Source organism: Loxodonta africana, chromosome 8 (genome assembly GCF_030014295.1).
Source record: "Loxodonta africana isolate mLoxAfr1 chromosome 8, mLoxAfr1.hap2, whole genome shotgun sequence".
NCBI lineage: Eukaryota > Metazoa > Chordata > Mammalia > Proboscidea > Elephantidae > Loxodonta > Loxodonta africana.
In genome coordinates, this window is record NC_087349.1 from 91,842,877 (window position 1) to 91,862,918 (window position 20,042).

Sequence of the window (20,042 nt, forward strand, 5' to 3'; positions counted from 1 at the left end):
CAGCTTGAATTTGATAACTTTAAATAAATGTTTTTAAAGCAAGATGGGATATTGGTGCCATTCAGCTCTGTTTCACCAAGGGCCAACAGAGGCCATTTCTCCACCGCCTGCTGCCTCACTTAACCATGTGGAATGGAGGGACATGACCAGGCCCAGGCTAGGTCTCCTTGAGGGTTTTCCACGGGCTGTGGAAATCGCTGGCATGTAGCAGTTATAATGTTGTTGATGGGTACCTTTGAGTAGATTGCAGCTCATAGCAACAGCATGTTATAGAGAAGAACTGCCCCATAGGGTTTTCTAGGCTGTAATCTTTACAAAAGCAGATCACCAGGTCTTTCTCCTGTGGAGCTGTTGGGTGGGCTTGAACCGCCAACCCTTTGGTTTGCAGCCAAGCACTTAACTGTTGTGCCCACAGGGCTCCTTCACAGTAATAATACCCCACTACATTTTTTTTTTTTTTTTTACATTTACATAGAGAGTTAGCGCTTACAGCGGGCTTCTGGGTCCACGACTTCATTGCGGTCCTGAAAGTAAGTGGACATGGCAGGCATGGCAGAAGGGAAACAGACTGAGAAAGCTGCTTCTCCAAGATAATGTGTAAGTTAGGGGCAAAAGTATGTAGGCATTACAGAAGGGGAAACAGACACAAAGCAAGCTTTGCAACTTCCCCAAGGCACCATGAGAGTCTGTGTTGGAGTTGTGACAAGGGTGATGTGGCCTAAGTCCTCCCAGGCCTGTGTCACCCTGTGCAGTTTTCAGACTACTTCCACAGACACTGTCTCATAGTATGTCCACAGTAACCTGAGGAAACATGCAAGGTGGGCGTTCAGATCCTTGCTTTGTAAATGGGGAAACTGAGGACAACAGAAGCAAAGTAACTGGCCCAAGATCACAGAGTTAAGATACGGTTGATTTAAGATTCTGGTTTATTCATTCATTCCATTTCTACTTCCGAAAAGATTTGAAGTTGCGTATATGAAACATGACGTACTCAGGGCTCTTCTGTGCACCAGCCACAGTAAACTTGCCCTCTCTTTCCCCTGGTCCTTTGCAAGAGCTTTTCCTCTTGCCTGGAACCGCATTCCCCTCTCTTCTCATGCCTGCTTGTCCCTTCGGTTTCTGTTTAGACACCATTTCCTCCAGAAAGCCTTCTTTGGCAGACCTCCCCCCCCGAACACAAAAATTGTGTTAATGACTCTTCCTGTATGTTTCCAGAGGACCCTGTATTTCCTATCAGAGCAGATCCCTTTCCCTACTCTTTTCGAGTTGCTTATTCTTTCTTCCTTGAGTTACTACCCCATAAGGGCAGATCCACGTCCACCTGCCTCACAAGTATAACCTTAGCCTGGAGGATCTGCTTGTCACAGGAAGTGCATTCAGTGAATTTTTGTTTTTGAATGACTGATGTACTGATGAATGAATTAATGAATGAAAAGAAAGACTGTATTTTGAAGAAGAAAAAAGATAATTTTTTCCGAAGGTTGAGTTCAAAGAGTCACCACAGTTGAGCACCCTATTAGGCTCTAAGCTTCCTGGCAGCCAAGGGAAAAAAGGAAAACATGACAAATTACACAATTCTCATTGACTGTTCTAGTATTGACAAGAAATTGATTACACAGATCTTCACTTAAGGAGCCCTGACTATTGTAACAGGCAGCATCTCCAACCACAGTTTACAAGGAGTAGTATCATTTCCAAAGTGGAATGAGTGAGGCCTTCATACTGACTTGTAGCTGGGGAAAGGTGTTTCTCTGGGGAGCAAGAGTGACATGGTCCATCCTGGTAGGCTGTAGCAGGTGGGCTTACTGGACTGAGGGCAGTGCAGAGCCAGTGTAATGCTGACAGCTAACACAGGTGCCAGGCCCTGTTCTATTAACTCACTCAGTCTTTGCAATAATCTGATGATGGCAGATACTGTTATGACTCTTGTTTTACAGATGAGAAGACTGACAAGTTAAGGTCCGTGATCACCTAGCTAGGAGTGGCAGAGCCAGGATTTAAGTCAGGCAGCCAGGTCCAGGGTCTGTGCTTCAAGCCAGGGACAGGACTGGGGGAGGCAAGTGAGGTGCTTACCTCAGGTGCAAAATTTAAAGGCGTGCCAAAAAACTCAGTCATCAAGATAAATAATATTTTAATGAAATATTTAAAAAATCAAAATTAACTGAAAAAATCCTTGATGAACAAAATATCAAAAAACTAAAAAAGGACAAGACCCATTCCTGCGTGTACACGGCTCACCTTGCTCACTTCACCCAGATCCCAACTCTGCTCTAAACATGCTCTCTGCTGCTCTCAGGCAGCCCAGCTCTCGAGGGTAAGGGGCTTGGAATCGGATGGACCTCCCTTGGCAGCCCAGCTGTGCTGCTGACAGTAACAGTAGTTCTTATCTCATAGGTCAGTTAGAAGTTCTAGATGTGACAATGCATGTTTCATTTTTTTAAACTGTGCTTTATGGGAAGGTTTACAAAGCAAATTAGTTTTCCATTCAATAGTTTATACACAAATTGTTCCATGACATAGGTTGCACTCCCCGCAATGGGTCAGCACTCTCCCCATTACCACCCTGAGTTCCCCATTTCCATTCCTCCAGTTTTCCTGTCCCTTCCTGCCTTCTCATCTTTGCGTCTGGGCAGATGTTGGCCTTTTAGGCTCATGTAGATGATTGTTCTAAGGAGCACTTTCCTCACAGGCATTATTGTTCCTTTTATAGGCTTGTCTGTTATTTGACTAAAAGGTGATCTCCAGGAATGGCTTCAGTTCCAAGTTAGAAGGGTGTCTAAGGGCCATAGTCTTGGGGGTTCCTCCAGTCTCTCTCAGACCAGCAAATGTGGTCTTTTTTATGAATTTGAATTTTGTTCTATATTTTTTTTTCCTCACTCTAACCAGGACCTTCTATTGTGATCCTGATCAGAGTGATAGGCAGTGGTAGCTGGGCACCATCTAGTTCTTCTAGTCTCAGGCTGGTGAAGGCTGTGGTTCCTGTGATCCATTATTTCTTTGGACTAATTATTTCCTTGTATCTTTGGTTTTCTTCACTCTCCTTTGCTCTGGATGGAAAGAGACTAATAGTTCTATCTTAGATGGCTGCTCGCAGGCTTTTAAGAGCCCAGACACTACTCACCAAAGTAGGAAGTAGAAAGTTTTCTTTATGAACTATGTTTATGCTAATTGACCTAGATGTCCCCAGTACCTATGGTCCTTAGCCTTCAAGCCCAGTAACTCAGTTCTGTGAGGTGTTTGGTTATGTCTAGGATGTTTCCATGACTGTGCCCCCTGTGTGTTCTATTATATATATGAACATACATGCGGGATATACAAATATGTATGTAGAACTATCCACAGCCAAACCTATATAGGCACATGGGTGTACTCCCATACACCCTCGCACACCTATTTGGCATACATATCTACCTATGTATCCACTCACAAACTATTGTTTGTTGCTATTGTTATATATTATAGCATTTACCTTCATTGCCTTTTATTCTTATGTACCCTTGCCTTGGTTATGTTGTGCTGACTCCCCCCATATTGTGTACTGCCTTTTCCTTCACCAAAGTTAACATCTGTCTATTGTCTAGTTAGTGATTCTCCCTCCCTCCTCCTCCCAGCCCTGTTGTTATCGTTAAGTCCCTTGGAGTCAGTTCCAACTCATAGCGACCCTATGTACAACAGAACAAAACACTGCTGAATCCTGCACCATTCTCAGTATTTGCTGTTTGAACCTATTTTTGCAACAACTGTGTCAGTCCATCTCGTTGAGGGTCTTCCTCTTTTTTGCTCACCCTCTACTTTATCAAGCACGATGTTCTTCTCCAGGGACTGGTCCCTCCTGGTGACATGTCCAAAGTACATAAGACGAAACCTCACCATCCTTCTTCTAAGGAGAATTCTGGCTGTCCTTCCAAGACGGATTTGTTTGTTCTTCTGGCAGTTCATGGTATATTCAATATCCTTCACCAACACCATAATTCAAAGGCATCAATTCTTTTTCAGACTTCCCTATTCATTGCCCAGCTTTGGAATGCATATGTGGCAATTGAAAATACCTTGGCTTGGGTCAGGTGCATCTTAGTCCTCAAAATGACATCTTGTTTTTTTTAACACTTTAAAGAGGTCTTTTGCAGCAGACTTGCCTAATGTAATATGTTGTTTGACTTCTTGACTGAGACTACCGTGGGTGTTGATTATGGATCTAAATCAGATGAAATCCTTGACAACTTCAATCTTTTCTCCATATATCATGATGTTGCTTATTGGTCTAGTTCTGAGGATTTTTGTTTTCTTTATGTTGAGGCATAATCCTTACTGAAAGCTGTTGTCTTTGAACTTCATCGGTAAGTGCTTCAAGGCCTCTTCACCTTCAGCAAGCAAGATTGTGTCATCTGCATATCATAGGTTGTTAATGAGTCTTTCTCTGATCCTGATACTGTATTCTTCTTCGTATAGTCCAGCTACTAGGACTGTTTGCTCAGCATACCGATTGAATAGGTGTGGTGAAAGGATACAATCCTGATACACATCTTTCCTGATTTTAAACCATGCAACATCCCCTCATTCTGTTTGAATGACTGCCTCTTGGTCTATGTACAGGTTTCTCAGGAGCACAAGTAAGTGTTCTGAAGTCCCATTCTTCATAATGTTGATTCGTTATGATCCACACAGTCGAATGCATTTGCATAGTCAATAAAACACAGGTAAACATCTTTCTGGTGTTCTCTGCTTTCAGCCAAGATCCATCTGACATCTTCAATTATATCCCTTGCTGTATGTCCTTTTCTGAATCTGGCTTGAGTTTCTGGCAGTTCCCTGTTAATGTACTCCTGCAACTGCTTATGAACTATCTTTAGCAAAATTTTACTTGCACATGATATTAATGATATTGTTTGATAATTTCCGCATTCTGTTGGATCACCTTTCTTTGGAATGGGCACAAATAAGAATCTCTTCCAGCCTGTTGGCCAGGTAGCTGTCTTCCAAATTTCTTGGAATAGATGAGTGAAGAGTTCCAGCATTGCACTTATTTGTTAAAACATCTCAATTGTCATTCTGTCAGTTCTTGGAGCCTTATTTTTCACCATTGCCTTCAGTGTAGCTTGGACTTCTTCCTTCAATACCATCGGTTCTTGATCTCAGGGTACCTCCTGAAATGGTTGAACGTTGACCAGTTCTTTTGGGTAGAGTGACTCTGTGTATTCCTTCCATCTTCTTTTGATGCGTCCTGGGTTGTTCAATATATTCCTGGTAGAATCCTTGAATATTACACTTGAGGCTTGAATTTTTTTCTTCAGTTCTTTCAACTTGAGAAATGCTGTGCGTGTTTTCCTTTTTGGTTTTCTAACTCCAGGTCTTTATGTATTTCATTATAATACTTTACTTTGTTTTCTCCAGCTACCCTTTGAAACTTTCTCTTTAGCTCTTTTACTTCACCATTTCTTCCATTCGCTTTAACTACTTTAAGTTCAAAAGCAAGTTTCAGAATGTCTTCTGACATTCATTTTGGGTTTTTCTTTCTTGTCTTTTAAATGACCTTTTGCTTTCTTCCTATATGAAGATGTCTTTCCACAACTATTCTGGCCTACAGTCATTGGTGTTCAATGTTTCAAGTCTCTAATAGGGTCTCTAAATTCAGATGGGATATACTCAAGTTTGTACTTTGGCTCTCGTGGACTGGTTTTAATTTTCTTCAGCTTGAGCTTGAACTTTTATATGAGCAATTGATGATCTGTTCTGTAGTCAGCCTCTGGCCTTGTTCTGACTGATAATATTGAACTTCTCCATTGTCTATTTCTACAGATGTAGTCAATTTGATTCCTGTGTATTCTATCCAGCCAGGTCTACATGTATAGTCACCATTTATGCTGTTGAAAAAGGTTTTCGCAATGAGTAAGTCATTGGTCTTACAAGATTATATCATTCGATCTCTGGTGTCCTTTCTATCACCAAGGCCATATTTTCCAACTTCTGAACCTTCTTGTTTGTTTCCAGCTTTCGAAATTCTAATCACCAGTAATAATCAATGCATCTTGATTACATGTTTGATGGTAACCATCAAAAAATATTTCTGTGTGTAAACCTTTTCTTCACTATTTTACAATATTTGTCCTTTTGTGATTGACTTATTTCACTCAGCATAAATGCATTGGTGTTGAGTTGATTCTGACTCATAGTGACCATATAGGACAGAGTAGAACTGCTCCATAGGGTTTCTAAGGAGTGGCTGGTGGACTTGAACTGCTGACCTTTTGGTTAGCATCTGTAGCATGCTGTAGTTCTTAACCACCGTGCCACAGGGCCCACACTCAGCATAGTGCCCTCCAAATTCATCCATGTTGTGAGGTGTTTTTTGGATTTGTCATTATCCTTTATCATTGCATAGTATTCCATTGTGTGTATATACTACAGTTTATCCATTCGTCTGTTGATGGGCACTTATGTTGTTTCCATAATTTTGCTATAATGAATAATGCTGCAGTGAACATGGGTGTGCGTATGTCTATTCATGTCATGGCTCTTATTTATTTAGGGTATATACCTAGGAGTGGAATTGCTGGTTCATATGGTATTTCTAACTTTTTAAGGAAGCTCCATACCATTTTCCATAATGGTTGTACCATTTTACATTTCCACCAGCAGTGTATAATAGTTCTAAGATTCCCAAAACCTTGCAAGTGTGTATTGTTTTATGTTTTTTTGGATCAGTGCCATTATTGTCAGGGTGAGATGGTATCTCAGTGTAGTTTTGATTTGCAAGTCACTGTGAGTCAGAATTGCCTCGACGGCAGTAGGTTAACAATGGCTAATAATCACAAGCATTCCTTCATGTGTATGTTAGCCACCTCAGTGTCTTCTTTGGTGAAGTGTCTGTTCATGTCCTTTGCCCATTTTTAAATTGGGTTGTTTGTCTTTTTGTTGTTGAGGTCTTCAAGTTTTCTATAAATTTTAGAAATTAGACCCGTGTCAGATATCATAGCTAAAGATTTTTTCCCAGTCTGTATGTTCTACTTTTACTCTTTTGTGAAGTCTTTTGATGAGCATAAGTGTTTATTTTTTAGGAGATTCTAGTTATCTAGTTTATCTTATGCTGTTTGCACTTTTAGTTATGTTTTTATTCTAATTATGCCATATATTAAGGCCCCTAGCATTTTTAATATTTTTTCTTCCATGATCTTTATAATTGTAGGTTTTGCATTTAGGTCTTTATCCATTTTGAGTTAGTTTCTGCATAGGTGTGAGATATGAGTCTTGTTTCATTTTTCTTCCCCACTTAATGGACTTTGACCCTTTGTTGAAGATCAGCTGTCCATAGGTGCATGGATTTACATCTGGGTTCTCAATTCTGCTCTATTGGTCTAAGTGTCTCTCATTGTACCAATACCAGACGTTTTGACTACTGTGACTGTATAGTAGGTTCTGAGATTGAGGAGATTGAGGCCTCCGACTTTGTTCTTCTTCTTCAGTAATGCTTTGCTTATCTGGGGCCTCTTTCCTTTCCGTATGAAGTTGGTAATTAGGCTTTCCATCTCATTAAACCATGATGTTGGAATTTGAATGAGGATTGCATTATGTTTGTAGACCACTTTGGGTAGTATTGCCATTTTCACAATATTAAGTCTTCCTGTCCATGAGCGTGGTGTGTTTTTCTATAGGTCTCTTTTTGTTTCCTGCAGTGGTGTTTTGTAGATTTCTTTGTATAAGTCTTTTATGTCTCTAGTTAGATTTATTCCTAAATATTTCATCTTTTTGAGGGCTATTGTAAATGGTATTGTTTTTCTGATTTTCTTTTCAGAATTCTGTTCGTGTAGAGGAATCCAACTGATTTTTGCATGTTGATCTTATACCCTGCCACTTTGCTGAATTCTATTTGTTCCAGTAATTTTCTTGTGGAGTTTCTGGGATTTTCTATTTATATGATCATATCATCTGCAAATAGAGATATTTTCACCCCTTCCTTACCAATTTGTATGCCTTTTATTTCCCTTTCTTGGCTTATTGCTCTAGCCAGGACTTCCAGTACAGTATTGAATAAGAGTAGTGATAAAGGGCATCCTTGTCTGGTTTTTGTTCTCAAGGGGAATGCTTTTGGTCTCTCTCCATTAAGAATAATGTTGGCTGTTGGTTTTGTATATTGGCCCTTAATTATGTTGAGGAATTTCCCTTCTATTTCTATGTGCTTAGAGTTTTTACCAAGAATGGGTGTTGGATTTTATCAAATGTCTTTTCTGCACTGATTATCATGTGATTATCATTCTTTGTTTTATTCATGTGGTGATTATGTTGTTTGATCTTCTAGTTTTGAACCATCCTTGCATACCTGGTATGAATCCCTCTTGGCCATGATGTATTATTTTTCCGATATGCTGCTGTATTCTGGGCTACAATTTTGTTGGGAATTATTGCATCTATATTCATAAAGGATGTTGGTCTATAATTTTTTTTTTTTTTTTTTAGTGGTACCTTTGCCTGGTTTTAGTATCAGGGTTATACTGGCTTCAAAGAATGAATTCAAGAGTACTCCTTCCTTTTCTATGTTCTGGAATACTTTGAGTATTATATTATTGGTGCCAACTCTTCTCTGAATATTTTATAGAATTCTCCAGTGAAACTGTCTGGGCCAGGGCTTTTTGTTGTTGTTGGGAGCTTTTTTTAAATGACCTTTTCAACTTCTTCTTTTGTTATGGGTCTGTTCAGATTTCCTACCTCAGTTTGTTTTAGTTTGTGTAGATAGTGTGTTTCTAGAAATTCTTCCATTTCTTCTAGATTTTCAAATTTGTTGGAGTGTATTTTTTCATAATACTTTTATGATCCATTTTATTTCAGTTGGTTCTTTTGTAATGCCGCTCATCTCATTTTTTATTTGGGTTATTTGTACCTTCTACTTTTTTTTCTTTTGTCAGTCTGCCCAGTGGTTTATTGATTTTATTAATCTTTTCAAAGAACTATGTCTAGATTCTTTCGATTGTTTTTCTGTTTTCCGATTCATTTATTTGTGCTCTAATCTTTATTATTTGTTTTCTTCTGCTGGCTGTGGGCTTCCTTTACTGTTCTTTTTCTATTTGTTTGAGTTGTAGGGTTAAGGTCTTGATTTTGGCCCTTCTTTTTTGATTTTGGCCCTTCTATTGCATTTATTTCTGTAAATTGACCTCTGAGCACCACTTTTGCTGTGTCCCAAAGGTGTTGGTATGTTGTGTTTTCATCCCTGTTTGATTCTAAGAACACTTTTTATTTCATTTTTAATTTCTTCTATTATGCAATGATTTTTAAGCAAAGCATTATTCAGTTTCCATGTATTCGATGTTCTTTTTCATGTTTTTCCTGTTACCGATTTCTAATTTTATAGTGTTGTGATTTGAGAAGATGTGCTGTATTATTTTGATATTTTTTGATTTATTGAGGCTGCTTTGTGGCCTAGAACATGTTCTATTCTGGAGGATGATCCAAGTGAGTTGGGGAAGAATGTGTATGTGCTGTTGGATAGAGTGTTCCATATATGTGTATGGGATCAAGTTGCTTGATGGTGATATTTAGATCTTCTGTATGTTTGTTGAGTTTCTTTCTAGTTCTGTCCTTTCTCGAAAGTGGTGTGTTAAAGTGAATTGTCTGTCTTCAGTTTTGTTAGTGTTTATGTTTTTTGGAGCTTTGTCATTGGGTGCATAAATATTTATTAATATTATAGTTACATCCTCTTTGGCTGATTGACCCTTTAATCATTATATAGTGCCCCTCCTTGTTTCTCATGTTGGATTTTGCTTTAAGGTCTATTTTTGTCAGAAATTAATACTGCCACACCTGTTCTTTTTTCGCGACTGTTTACTTGATATATTTTTCTTCATCCTTTGATTTTTAGCTTATTTTTATGTTTGTGTCTACAGTGTGTTTCTTGTAGGGAACATATTGACAGGTCATTTTTTTTCATCCATTCTGTTTCTTGACTGGTACATTTAACCCATTTACATTCAGTGTGATTATCAATAAGTGTGAATTTACTGCTGTCATTTGGTTGTGCTTTTTTTTTTGTGATGATGACGGTTTCTTTGTTCCACTTACTTTTCTGTATTGAGTTCTTTTTGTTTATGGATTTCCTTTTCATTTCCTTTGTTGTTGTTTATTTTGTGTTTGCTGAGTCTTTATGGTTTTCTTCTTTTTTATTTTAGTGAGTAGGTTAATTTTCTTTGTGATTACCCTGAAATTTACCCTATCTTCCTAAGTTTAAAACAGTCTGTTATAGCTTGATATCGCCTTGACTTCCTCTCCATGTGGAAGTTCTGTAGCTGCACCATTATACCGCCTTTTATTTTGAAGCCAGTAGTTGGAGTCTGACCCTGAACAAGTGCGAGGAGGGCCACTCAAGGTCTGGTCAGGTGGGGGAACTCCTGCTGATACTCTGTTGTTCCACTGCCTCATGTGTGTCACCCATTCTGGAGGTCAGGAACCACCGCTTTTGAGTATACCTTACTCTGGATCCTGACTCCCTCCATGCTCTGTGGATAGCAGGATCCCTGGAATTCTCCCTTTCCTGTGTTTTCCTTCCTTAGATTTGAATCATGATCTGCTCAGCTTACTTCTCTCTGGGTGTGTTTATATAGTTTCTCTATCTCTTATGAGCATTCTGTGAAGTTTCCTTCCGGTATGCCTCACCTGGGGTTGCTGCTGGCTTTGTCCCAAGATGCCCAGGCTGAGCCAGGATGGCTGGAAGAGGCCCTCTGCTCTGTATCACTCCTCTTTGTCTGCGTTCATTCAATTTTTTCTTCCAGGCAGTGTTTGATTCAGTTCTTTATCCTTCCTTTTTGATGTTCAGGGTTCCAGGATTGTTATCTGCATGTTTCACTTTGATCCTTGGGTCTTTGTTGTAGAGGGATGGTATGGTGGGTCTGACTAGTCCGCCATCTTGGCTTCTCCCTGCCAATGCAAGTTTCAGACACTTGCACATCAAAGTAATGGAGGCTGCCCCTGCTGTGTATTGATACCTTGGAGAATTCAGTGGGTGCAGATGTCTCTGTGGGCCCACATCACCATTCAAGCTGGTGGCTCCCCATCTTTCCAGGGGTCAGAGCCCTACCATGCCTAGGGCTACATGGCAACCTCCAGGGCTGGCTGGCTTAGGGCCACAGAGGGGTTGGGCCTGAACAGAGGGAAGTGGAACTTCATGGGTGCTCATTCTTTTCTCTCCCCCGCAGTTTGAGGCAGGTCCTTATGGATGCATCCTGCTCACCCTGTCTGCCATCCTGTCCAGGTCCACGGAGCTGTAAGTACCCTCCTCCCTCTGGGAAGTGCACACAGGGGTAAACTCCATGGGCCAGGGACTTGTCCTGTTCTCTGCTGCCTCCCCAGGGCCTACAGCAGTGCTTGGTGCACAGTGGGGGCTTAGTCAGTATTAGTGAGAGGATGACTGGAGCCGTGGAGTTGGGGAAAGTTGGTGGGTGGAGGAGAGTGGGCAGTTTCATTCTACATACACTTGGTTCTGTGCTACCTTCTCTGTGGTGTCCCCAGATGTGCTAGGGGTATAGGATGATCTGAGATATTCCCCCAGTGGAACTGTAGTATGTGCACAGTCAAGCATGTGGAGTGCTGAACCACTGAGGGCGAGGCCCGAGAGCTGACAGAGGGCCCCAAAGGGTTGGGGAGGGTGGATTCTTTGGAGGCCAGAATAGTCCTGGAGGCTTCAAGGGGATGTCCAGGCCAGCCTCTGAAAAGAGGCCTTGGAAACAGGGAAAACTGGGAAGACTGCTTGTACCTGACCTTTCCTGCTTGACCCCATGAGCAAGATCTCTAACAGGCAGCAATTACTCAATGTGTCCTTATCAAAGTGGCCTCCTAGGCTGACCCAGCACCACCTTCCTGCACTGCACTCATTTCCCAGAAGCTCGCCAGGCTTCTTATCTGCATGTGTCACTGGGCAGTGTGTTATAGGGAAGGCTGTGGATTCACAGCAGATTAATAGTTTTGTAAGGTACATCTAATTGCCCCATTCAATTCTAAGCAGAGAACAGACTCTGGAGGGCATGGGGACTTGGAAGAATGAATTTTACTTTTGGGGAGTATATGGCGGGCATGAGGGCAGTGATGGTTCAGTGGTAGAGTTCTCACCTTCCACGCGGAGAGCTGGGTTTGATTCCCAGTCAACGCGCCTCATGTGCAGTCAACTTGACCTGTCTGTCAGTGGAGGTTTGTATGTTGCTATGATGCTGAACAGGTTTTAGGGGAGCTTCCAGGCTAAGATGGACTAGGAAGAAAGGCCTGGTATGTACTTCTGAAAATCAGCCAATGAAAACTCTATGGGTTACAATGGCCCAATTTGTACCCAATCATGGGGATGGAGCAGGACTGGGCAGAATTTGTTCCATTGCCCATGGGGTCGCTATGAGTTGGAGGTGACTTGATGGCAGCTGACAACAACAACAAAATGACACAGTGGGGGAAGATTTGAGAAAAACTCTAAGCAGGTGGGCCCTGTGGAGTAGGGTGGTGGGACAAGTAGCTGTGGGTGCCCAAGCGGGTGAGTGGGTATGGAAGGAGACACACCTATTTCCCACTGTAGGGCCTGAACAGCCCTGTCTGTGTTTCCTGAGGCCTCTGCTGCTGGAGGAGAGGATGCGTGGTTCTGGCCCATGCTGCTGGCCTGCCTGCTACGTGCTGCTCCTGACCTTGTTAAATGCGTGTGTGTACACAGCATTTCTAACAGCACTTTTCTTCTAATCTTGCCATAATGATATGATTCATTCTTGGCCTGAGCTCACATGTGTGGAGAATATAAGCCTCGCTGTCTCTCCCCAGGTCTGCGTTTGCTAATCGCTGGGTGGATAGGGTAGGGTGGGGGCCTCTGGGTATAAGGGAGACCCTCTGAGCTCTCTGAGTGGGAAGTTGAGCTCTCAGAAGGCCAGGCCTTGTAGTAAGGCCTTACATGTGACCCTCTTGACCTCAGCTTCCCCATTTGTGCAGGGTCCCTCTGGCTGTGAGGGGCTCTGCTTTGGTGGTCACTAGCACAGCCATCCCAGAGTTGGTTACCCTGTTTCCACAGGCGCTCCCGTAGGAAGTGGTTCTGCCAGGCCTAGCCATCTCAAAGGACCTTCAAGGCCCCATATCAGGGCTACTGGAGAACTGGAGCTTCTTCTGCCCCCTCCCCTACCCCATCCAACCAAGCCAGGCTGAGTCAGCCCCTGTGCAGGCTGCAGCACCTGTGGGAGCTGGTGTGGGGAGGCCACCTTGCTGGACCTACACAGCCTCATGCTAAGGGGCCTGAAATCAGGGTCCTGCCTGTCTCTCCCCTCTCTGCCAACACACACACACCCATGTGCGCACACACACACACAAGCACACGCGTGGTTCAACTGGAGTCAGCTCTCCTTCTCTCCAGGGAAGGAGAGAGCAGGGAAATAACAATCCCTTTCCCCCAAGCCCTGAGAACGTCCCCTGGGTCCTGGAGGCAGAGGGTCTTGAGGCCTCCCGTTGGCAGTGGGGGAAGCTTTGGAGACCCTGGGCCTCCATCTTCCAAGAGGACCTGGTGGACACCTGCTTTAGTGTTGGACCTGCAGGGCATTGGTTTGGTTTGGTCTCATCTCTGTTGTCTCCCTTCCCCCTCATCTAAGAAGATGATAAAAGAAGTCCTAGTTGCAGACAGAAAAATTGCAAACATGTATTGGGGCTTCTCATGTGCTAGACCTCTTGCCTTAACATTTTACCCGTGAAACGTTTAATCTCTGTAACAACCATAGTCAGTGGGAACTATTACAATTGTGATCATCTTATTTTTCAGATGAGGAAAGAAAGCCCAGAGAGAGTCAATAGCTTGCTCCAAGGTTACACATGAGAAGCTGGTGGATCCTGGCTCAGCCTGGGCAGGCTGGGCCCCAAACTGGCTCTTTTGTTTGCTGTTTAAAGTTCAGGAGTAAAACATTCAATTCTGAGGCCTGACTTTCTATGAATGTGAGCAAATGACTCTTTTGAGCTTGAGTTTCTTCCTCTGTACCAGGGGGATGTAATACCTGCCTCACAGGACGAAATGAAGAAATACATGTCACGTGCTTGCCGGCTCCTGGGGGGCAGCAAACCCTGAATAAGGGCCACTTCCAGGGTGATCCTATCCCAGACTAACTCTGGACAGGTTCCCTGTGTCCCCTCCTGTCTTTTCTTGCCCTCAGTCTTGGCTTGGTGCCTCGTGGTGTAGGCCATGTTGCCATCTTGGGAAGTCCTTGGGCTTGTGACTGGTCCACCTTTGGGGACACTCACTCTTGGCAAGCACTTCCTGGGATGAATGAACTGCCTGAACCCTGTGGGCTGTTGCTTGGAGGGGCATAAAAAAAGAAGGGGGAATCAGTCCCTGACTTGGGAGTGAGCAATCCAGACTGTGTACTTAAAAAGGTCCCAAAATGAGTTGTTCAAATTCAAGAAAAATTTTACTTAGACCATCTGAGGGCACCAGGGGAGGAAGGAGGCAGGCCTTGGGGCACCTGCACTGTGTCCCCCCAAAATATGTGTTGGAATCCTAACCCTCATACTTGTGGATGTAATCTCACTTGGAAAAAAGGTTTTCTTTGTTATGTTCATGAGGTCGTATCAGTGCAAGGTGTGTCTTAAACCTAACCACTTTTGAGATTAAAAAAGAGCAGATTAGACACCAAATCCATTGCTGTCATAGCAGCCCTATAAGACAGAGTAGAACTGCCCCATAGGGTTTCTAAAGAGCAGCTGATGGATTCAAACTGCTGACTTTTTGGTTAGCAGTCATAGCTCTTAACCACTGTGCCACCAGAGTTCCAGATTAGACCCAGAGACAAGCAAACACAAATGGAGGGGAAGATACATGCTACGTGGAGACTGCCAAGGAATTGAGAAATGCCAGGTCTACAGAAACAGAGACATTTTCTTTCAGAGATGGCAGAGAAAGCCTCCCCCTAAGAGCCAGTGCTCTGAATTCTGACTTCTCTGAAACAAGGAGTCCTGGTTGCACAGTGGTTAAGCACTTGGCTGCTAACTCAGAGGTCAGCAGTTCGAACCCACCAGCTGCTCTGAGGGAGAAAGATGTGTCAGTCTGCTTCCCTAAAGATTTACAGTCTTGGAAACCCTATGGGGCAGTTCTACTCTGTCCTGTAGGGTCACTGTGAGTTGGAATCGACTTGCTGGCACACAACAACAGCCTCTTAAACTGTGAGAAAATAAATTTCTGTTCTTTAAAACCACCCACCTGTGATATTTCTGTATAGCAGTACTAAGAAACTAAGACATGTGCCTTCCTGGACTTCTCTGGATCCTTGCTCCCTCTAGACCTGGGGAGACCCAGGGTGGACACCTGGCTGCTTGACCACCCCATGCTCCCATGGCCCTGCCAGAGATGAGAGCCCCCGAGCAAAGTTGGACTTGTCCTCCTTTGGTACAGGGGTGCCTTCTGAGGGGGTGGCGGCCCCAAGGGGAAAGGCAGGAGTGATAGCAGGTGAGAGTGACCCTGGAGTCGGGATGCTGCTGAGCTCCTGTGAGAGGGTCATGCTGACATTCTTTCAAACAACACATTACCATTCCTGGCATTTCCAAGGGCTCTGTGAAGAGGCTGTTCTTGCATCTCAGGAGGGGAGCCCATGTAACGGTCCGCTCCTCACATGCCAGTCACACTGCACTCAAATGGTCTCCCCTTGGCTCCCCGGCCCACCTGTCCTGGGCTTCCTGGAGCAGTGCCAGGCTTGGCAGAAGGCTTGTTGTGGTTCATTTTTTGATGATAACAGTCCTGGGGCTGAGAGAAACCCACCTCACCCCTGCCTGCCCGTGGGGGTTAGCAGCTTGCAAAAGCCTTTCTTCCTGGACATTTGGACGCACAAGTATGAAGTGCTACCCAGGCCAAGTACCACTGGTCAGCTGCTGGGAGAGGCTGTCCAGAGAAGCCCAGTTGGCTGGTGCTGAGTCGGATGGAAGCATCCTGGCACCGGCGAAGATGCAGAGTCAGGACAGCTGCGTTCCCATCTCAGCTCTGCTACCAACTAGCTGTGGGACTGGCCCACCCTGTGCCTTAGCTTCTTTATTTGTAATGGGAGGGGTTGGACTAGTGGTTTTAAAACTCTTTTTGCAGTGAAATGAGTTCTCCCTCTCCCTCTTTTTCAAAATCAAACTGTATCCTGAAGCTCACTCTACAAAGCAGGTGCAGTAGAACTGCTCCGGTTGAAGCAGCTGCCGTGGGAGTGGGAGAGCCCCTGCCTGCTCCTCTTCCATCCCCAACCACGGCCCCTGAGCCTCCCCTCTGGAGAAGCCCAAGTTCTGCAAGCACAACCTGGACACCTAGCTGGTGGCCGACAGCCTTCTGGCTCTGGGTTCAGGTCCAGCTTTGCCAAAGAATCCCTCGATGATGTTTCAGAGTGCTCCATTACAACTTGGGGTAATTGAACCAAGTCCTCGTAGCCCCAGTTGACAACAGAGTCTCTAAAATCATAGGGAGAAATGGGGTAGGGATTGAGGAGCCTACCTCAGTTCTTTGCAAATACCACGTGAGTGTGTGTAAGTCTGTGGTGGCGGTGTGACTGGGTGTGCACAAACGAGAGACCGGTGAGGCTGTGTGGCTGGGTGTGAGATAGTACGGGTATGAGTGGTTGTGTTTGAGATTGTGTGAAGAGTGGCTTGATTGTGTGTGTGTGCTTTGTGTGCGAGTGCGTGCATGTGTAAGACAGAGGATAAGGCGGTTTTCTTCATTACCTGGTGCTGTGGTAACTGAAATACTGCAAATGGATAGCTGTATGGAACCACAATGTATTTTCTCACAGTTCTGGAAGCTAAAATTCCCAAACAGGGCCTCAGCCATATTGATGCCATGAACCCTTCTCCTAGTTCTCCAGACTCTTGCATCTGCCAGCAGTCCTTGGCTTTCCTTGGTTTGTAAATAATCCTCACATGGCATCTGTCTTCCCCTGTGTGTGTGTGTGCCTCTGTGTCTAATCTCGTTTTATAACACAGAACCGATGAGGTTTAAAGCCCACCCTACTTGGTTACAACCTAATTCACATAACAAAGAAAATCCTATTTCCAAATAGGATTACATCTATAGGTAAAGGGGTTAGGATTCCAGTACATATTTTGGGGGGATACAATCCATAACAGCGGTCCTTCTTCTTGCAAGGGCTTACTATCTGGAGCCTGGGTACTTAGGGTCGGGGTCTTTCCTGTCGTCGGCTGTCCCCAGCCTGGGGCTGAGCTAGGGTGAGGGTGCCATGGGCAGATGCCAACAGAGCAGAGCACTGGTGGCTCCAACTGCTGCCTTGACACTTCCACCTTCAAAAGCTGAAAGAACAGTTATGAAGCAGACCTTTGAGGTTTGTTTACCCCAGACTGTGTGCAAAGCCCAGTGTAGGTTTTATTATTATTTTTTTTTTCCACTTTATTTCAAGTCATTCATTTTGTTTTCTAAAATCTCAAGTTGCTTACAGAAAAGCTCATGCAGGCTTTCACACTTGCCTAACTGAGCTCCTTTCCTCAGGGCCCCAGGGATGCTCAGGGCCCTGGGGTCATGGCCAGCTCTGAGCCAGACCAGGATGGCCCTATGCATGCCTCAAGGAATGTGGGTGCCAGAGCCTGGCACAGGCCTGGTGGGTGAGTGAGAGATAGCCTGTGAAGAAAATCTTTTCATAGAGTAGACACTTGGCACTCAGTGTACTGGCAACTTCAGTGGCCCAAGGGCGATCTTGAAAGTCCAAAATAGGTAATAATTTGCTATTTACTGCCTGAAGTAATTTTTGAACTGCCAAGGCAGGCACCGAGGGCAAGGGGAAAACACTGGGCAACATCTACACCAATGTGACTCTGATGCTCTTTGTAACTCTCTCCAAGATATCAACAGCAGCAGCAACAACAACAACAAAACACTTCATTTCTTTGAGAAAATAGCCTTGAAATGAAAGCCAAGCATGAGGGTTGGTCATGCCATGGGAAGTGACAGAACTCAGTTTTGAACGAGTTAAAGCCTATTAATTGATTTATATCCCGAGTCTAGGGCTTCAGAAGGGGCTGGATCCAGGAACTTGAACAATGTCTTTGGGACTTGGTATTCCTCCTTCTGTCTCTTGACTCCTCCGTCCTCTGTCTCAGCTATGTTCTCAGGTGGGCCCTCCTGCAGGGTGGGTGCTAGCAATCCCAGAGCCCCTTCTGCAGTAGCTCCTCAGCCTGTGCGTGCTAGACACCCACTTCTGATAACCATCCCGGTGACCAAGGGCACTGTGCTCTGACAGGCCAGGTCTGGGGCTGTACCCATCATGGGGCATTTGAACATGGGAAGCTGTCCCCAGAAGGCAGTTGAGAACAACAGAGGCCTGCCACACTGGCTAGGAAAGGGGTGGGCTAGAGTCAGGAAATAAAGTTTGGGGTATTTTAAAGAATGGAAGAACAGAGGTGAGTTTGGGGCAGATCAGATCTGGGCCAAGGCTCCCCTTGGAAATGAAGAAAAATGAGTCTAAAGCTTTTAGTTCAGCAAATACAAGCATAGCTTACTAAGAACATTTTAGGGAGATTGGCTAGGCAGATTGTTTGTGGCATAAGGATATGGGTAGGGGGCTGTTCTTATCGAGAGTCCTAGGCTCTTGGTAGTCTCAGATGTGCTGTCTGAATGTGAGAGAACAGAGGGTGCTCATCAGCTTTCTCTTCCACCCGCATCATGCTTATCTTAACTCCTGCAGCCCAGAATAATAAGGTGCAAACAGAACCACCTGGACCAGGAGCTCCGACTCCTGGGCTCCCGTCTCGACGCAGGCAATAACTGGCTTCGCAGCCCTGAACAAATCCCTTTCCGTCTCTCAGCTGGCTTTTCCATATTTACCATGAAGGCTGGACTGGGTGGTTAAGGGCCCTTCCCATCCCCACTGTATCTGGGAAAAGAGGGGAATGGAACTTCCTTGATTAACTCCCATCTGACTTTAAACCTGACTCAGCTTAGAGGCCAAGCTATATGAACATTCTCAGCAACAGTGTCTAGAGACGAGGGTGGTAGCTGGGAGGAGGGGACTGCAAGGGTTTGTGGGTACTGGTGTCATTGTGGGACTCATCATGGAAATTGCAGACTTGCTACCCAGGCCCCACTCCCTTCATCTGACCTTATTTCCTCTTCCAATACCGTCTCAAGGCTCACACTAAATCCTTCCCGCACAGTGAACAGAGCTCTGGCCTCCTGTGGGTCCCCAGCTGGCTCGGAGAGGCTCCCTCAGGGGCCCCATGAAGCCCCTTCACCCTGCAGAAGGCAGGGGCTGGAGGTGGAGGAGGAAGGCGGACGGCTCTCAGAGCTACTCTGGGCCTCTAGCGTCTTCTGGTAACTCGAGGGGCAGGCTCACAGGCTAGAGACCATCACCCATTTTACAGATGAGGGAACTGAGGCTCTCAGAAGTTGAGGGCAAGTTAGTGGCCAAGCTGACACCACCATCCGAGTCTCCTGGCTCCCATTTTAAGACCCTGTGCCTGCCTTACCCTTCCCTGGGCTGGGAGAGGGGGTGAGAGAGCAGCTCAGCTGTGTTTGCTGACTTAGGAGGAAAAGTAGAAATGAGACCCCCAAATAGGTCTATACCAAACAAGATGTCTGTTCACTCTCTGTTTAATTTCAGCCAGTGTGGTCTGGGCCAAAGCAAGGGACTCTGCCTGAGCCAGGCCCCAAGCAGCTGAGATGGCAAACCATGGCCAGTGTGTGCTAGCTGGGTGTGGTTGAGGACAGCAGGGCAGCCATGGACACTGAGCTGTGGACTGGACGTGAGAAGGGGGATGAGCCCAGGCCACGCTGGGGTTAGTGGCAGAGCTGGAGGGTCTCCTGACCCTCGACCCTGTGTGCATTTAACACCCCAACCCACCTACCCAAAGACTACCTCCTTTCTCCATGAAGGGCTCCAGTGCCAGAGGAACAGGACAGGCTTCGTGAGGAAGGAACAGTAACTAATTAAGCTTTTGGAAGAGGCTTCTGTGCTAGGCCAGCCTCAGCTTCTTGGGTGGGACACTCATTTCCGCCTGCCTCTGCACACCTCCTGGAATGCAGCTTCTGGAAGCTGTTCACCAGGGCCTCTGCACAATTTCTCCTGGGGTGGGTGTGAGCCGGCTTG

At 44.9% G+C, this 20,042-nt stretch overlaps 1 protein-coding gene across 3 annotated transcripts in view; it reads left to right on the plus strand.

The window, feature by feature from the left end:
- Positions 1-20,042, plus strand: part of MINDY4 (MINDY lysine 48 deubiquitinase 4) — a 158,431-nt gene that overhangs the window by 100,849 nt on the left and 37,540 nt on the right. For all 3 annotated transcript variants that reach the window (XR_010322748.1, XR_010322747.1, XM_064290116.1), the window contains exon 13: positions 11,178-11,245. Coding sequence is in view for 1 of the 3 variants with exons in the window: in XM_064290116.1 (XP_064146186.1) it covers positions 11,178-11,245 (68 nt within the window). In the remaining 2 variants the exon portion in view is untranslated. The remainder of the gene's footprint in view (positions 1-11,177; positions 11,246-20,042) is intronic.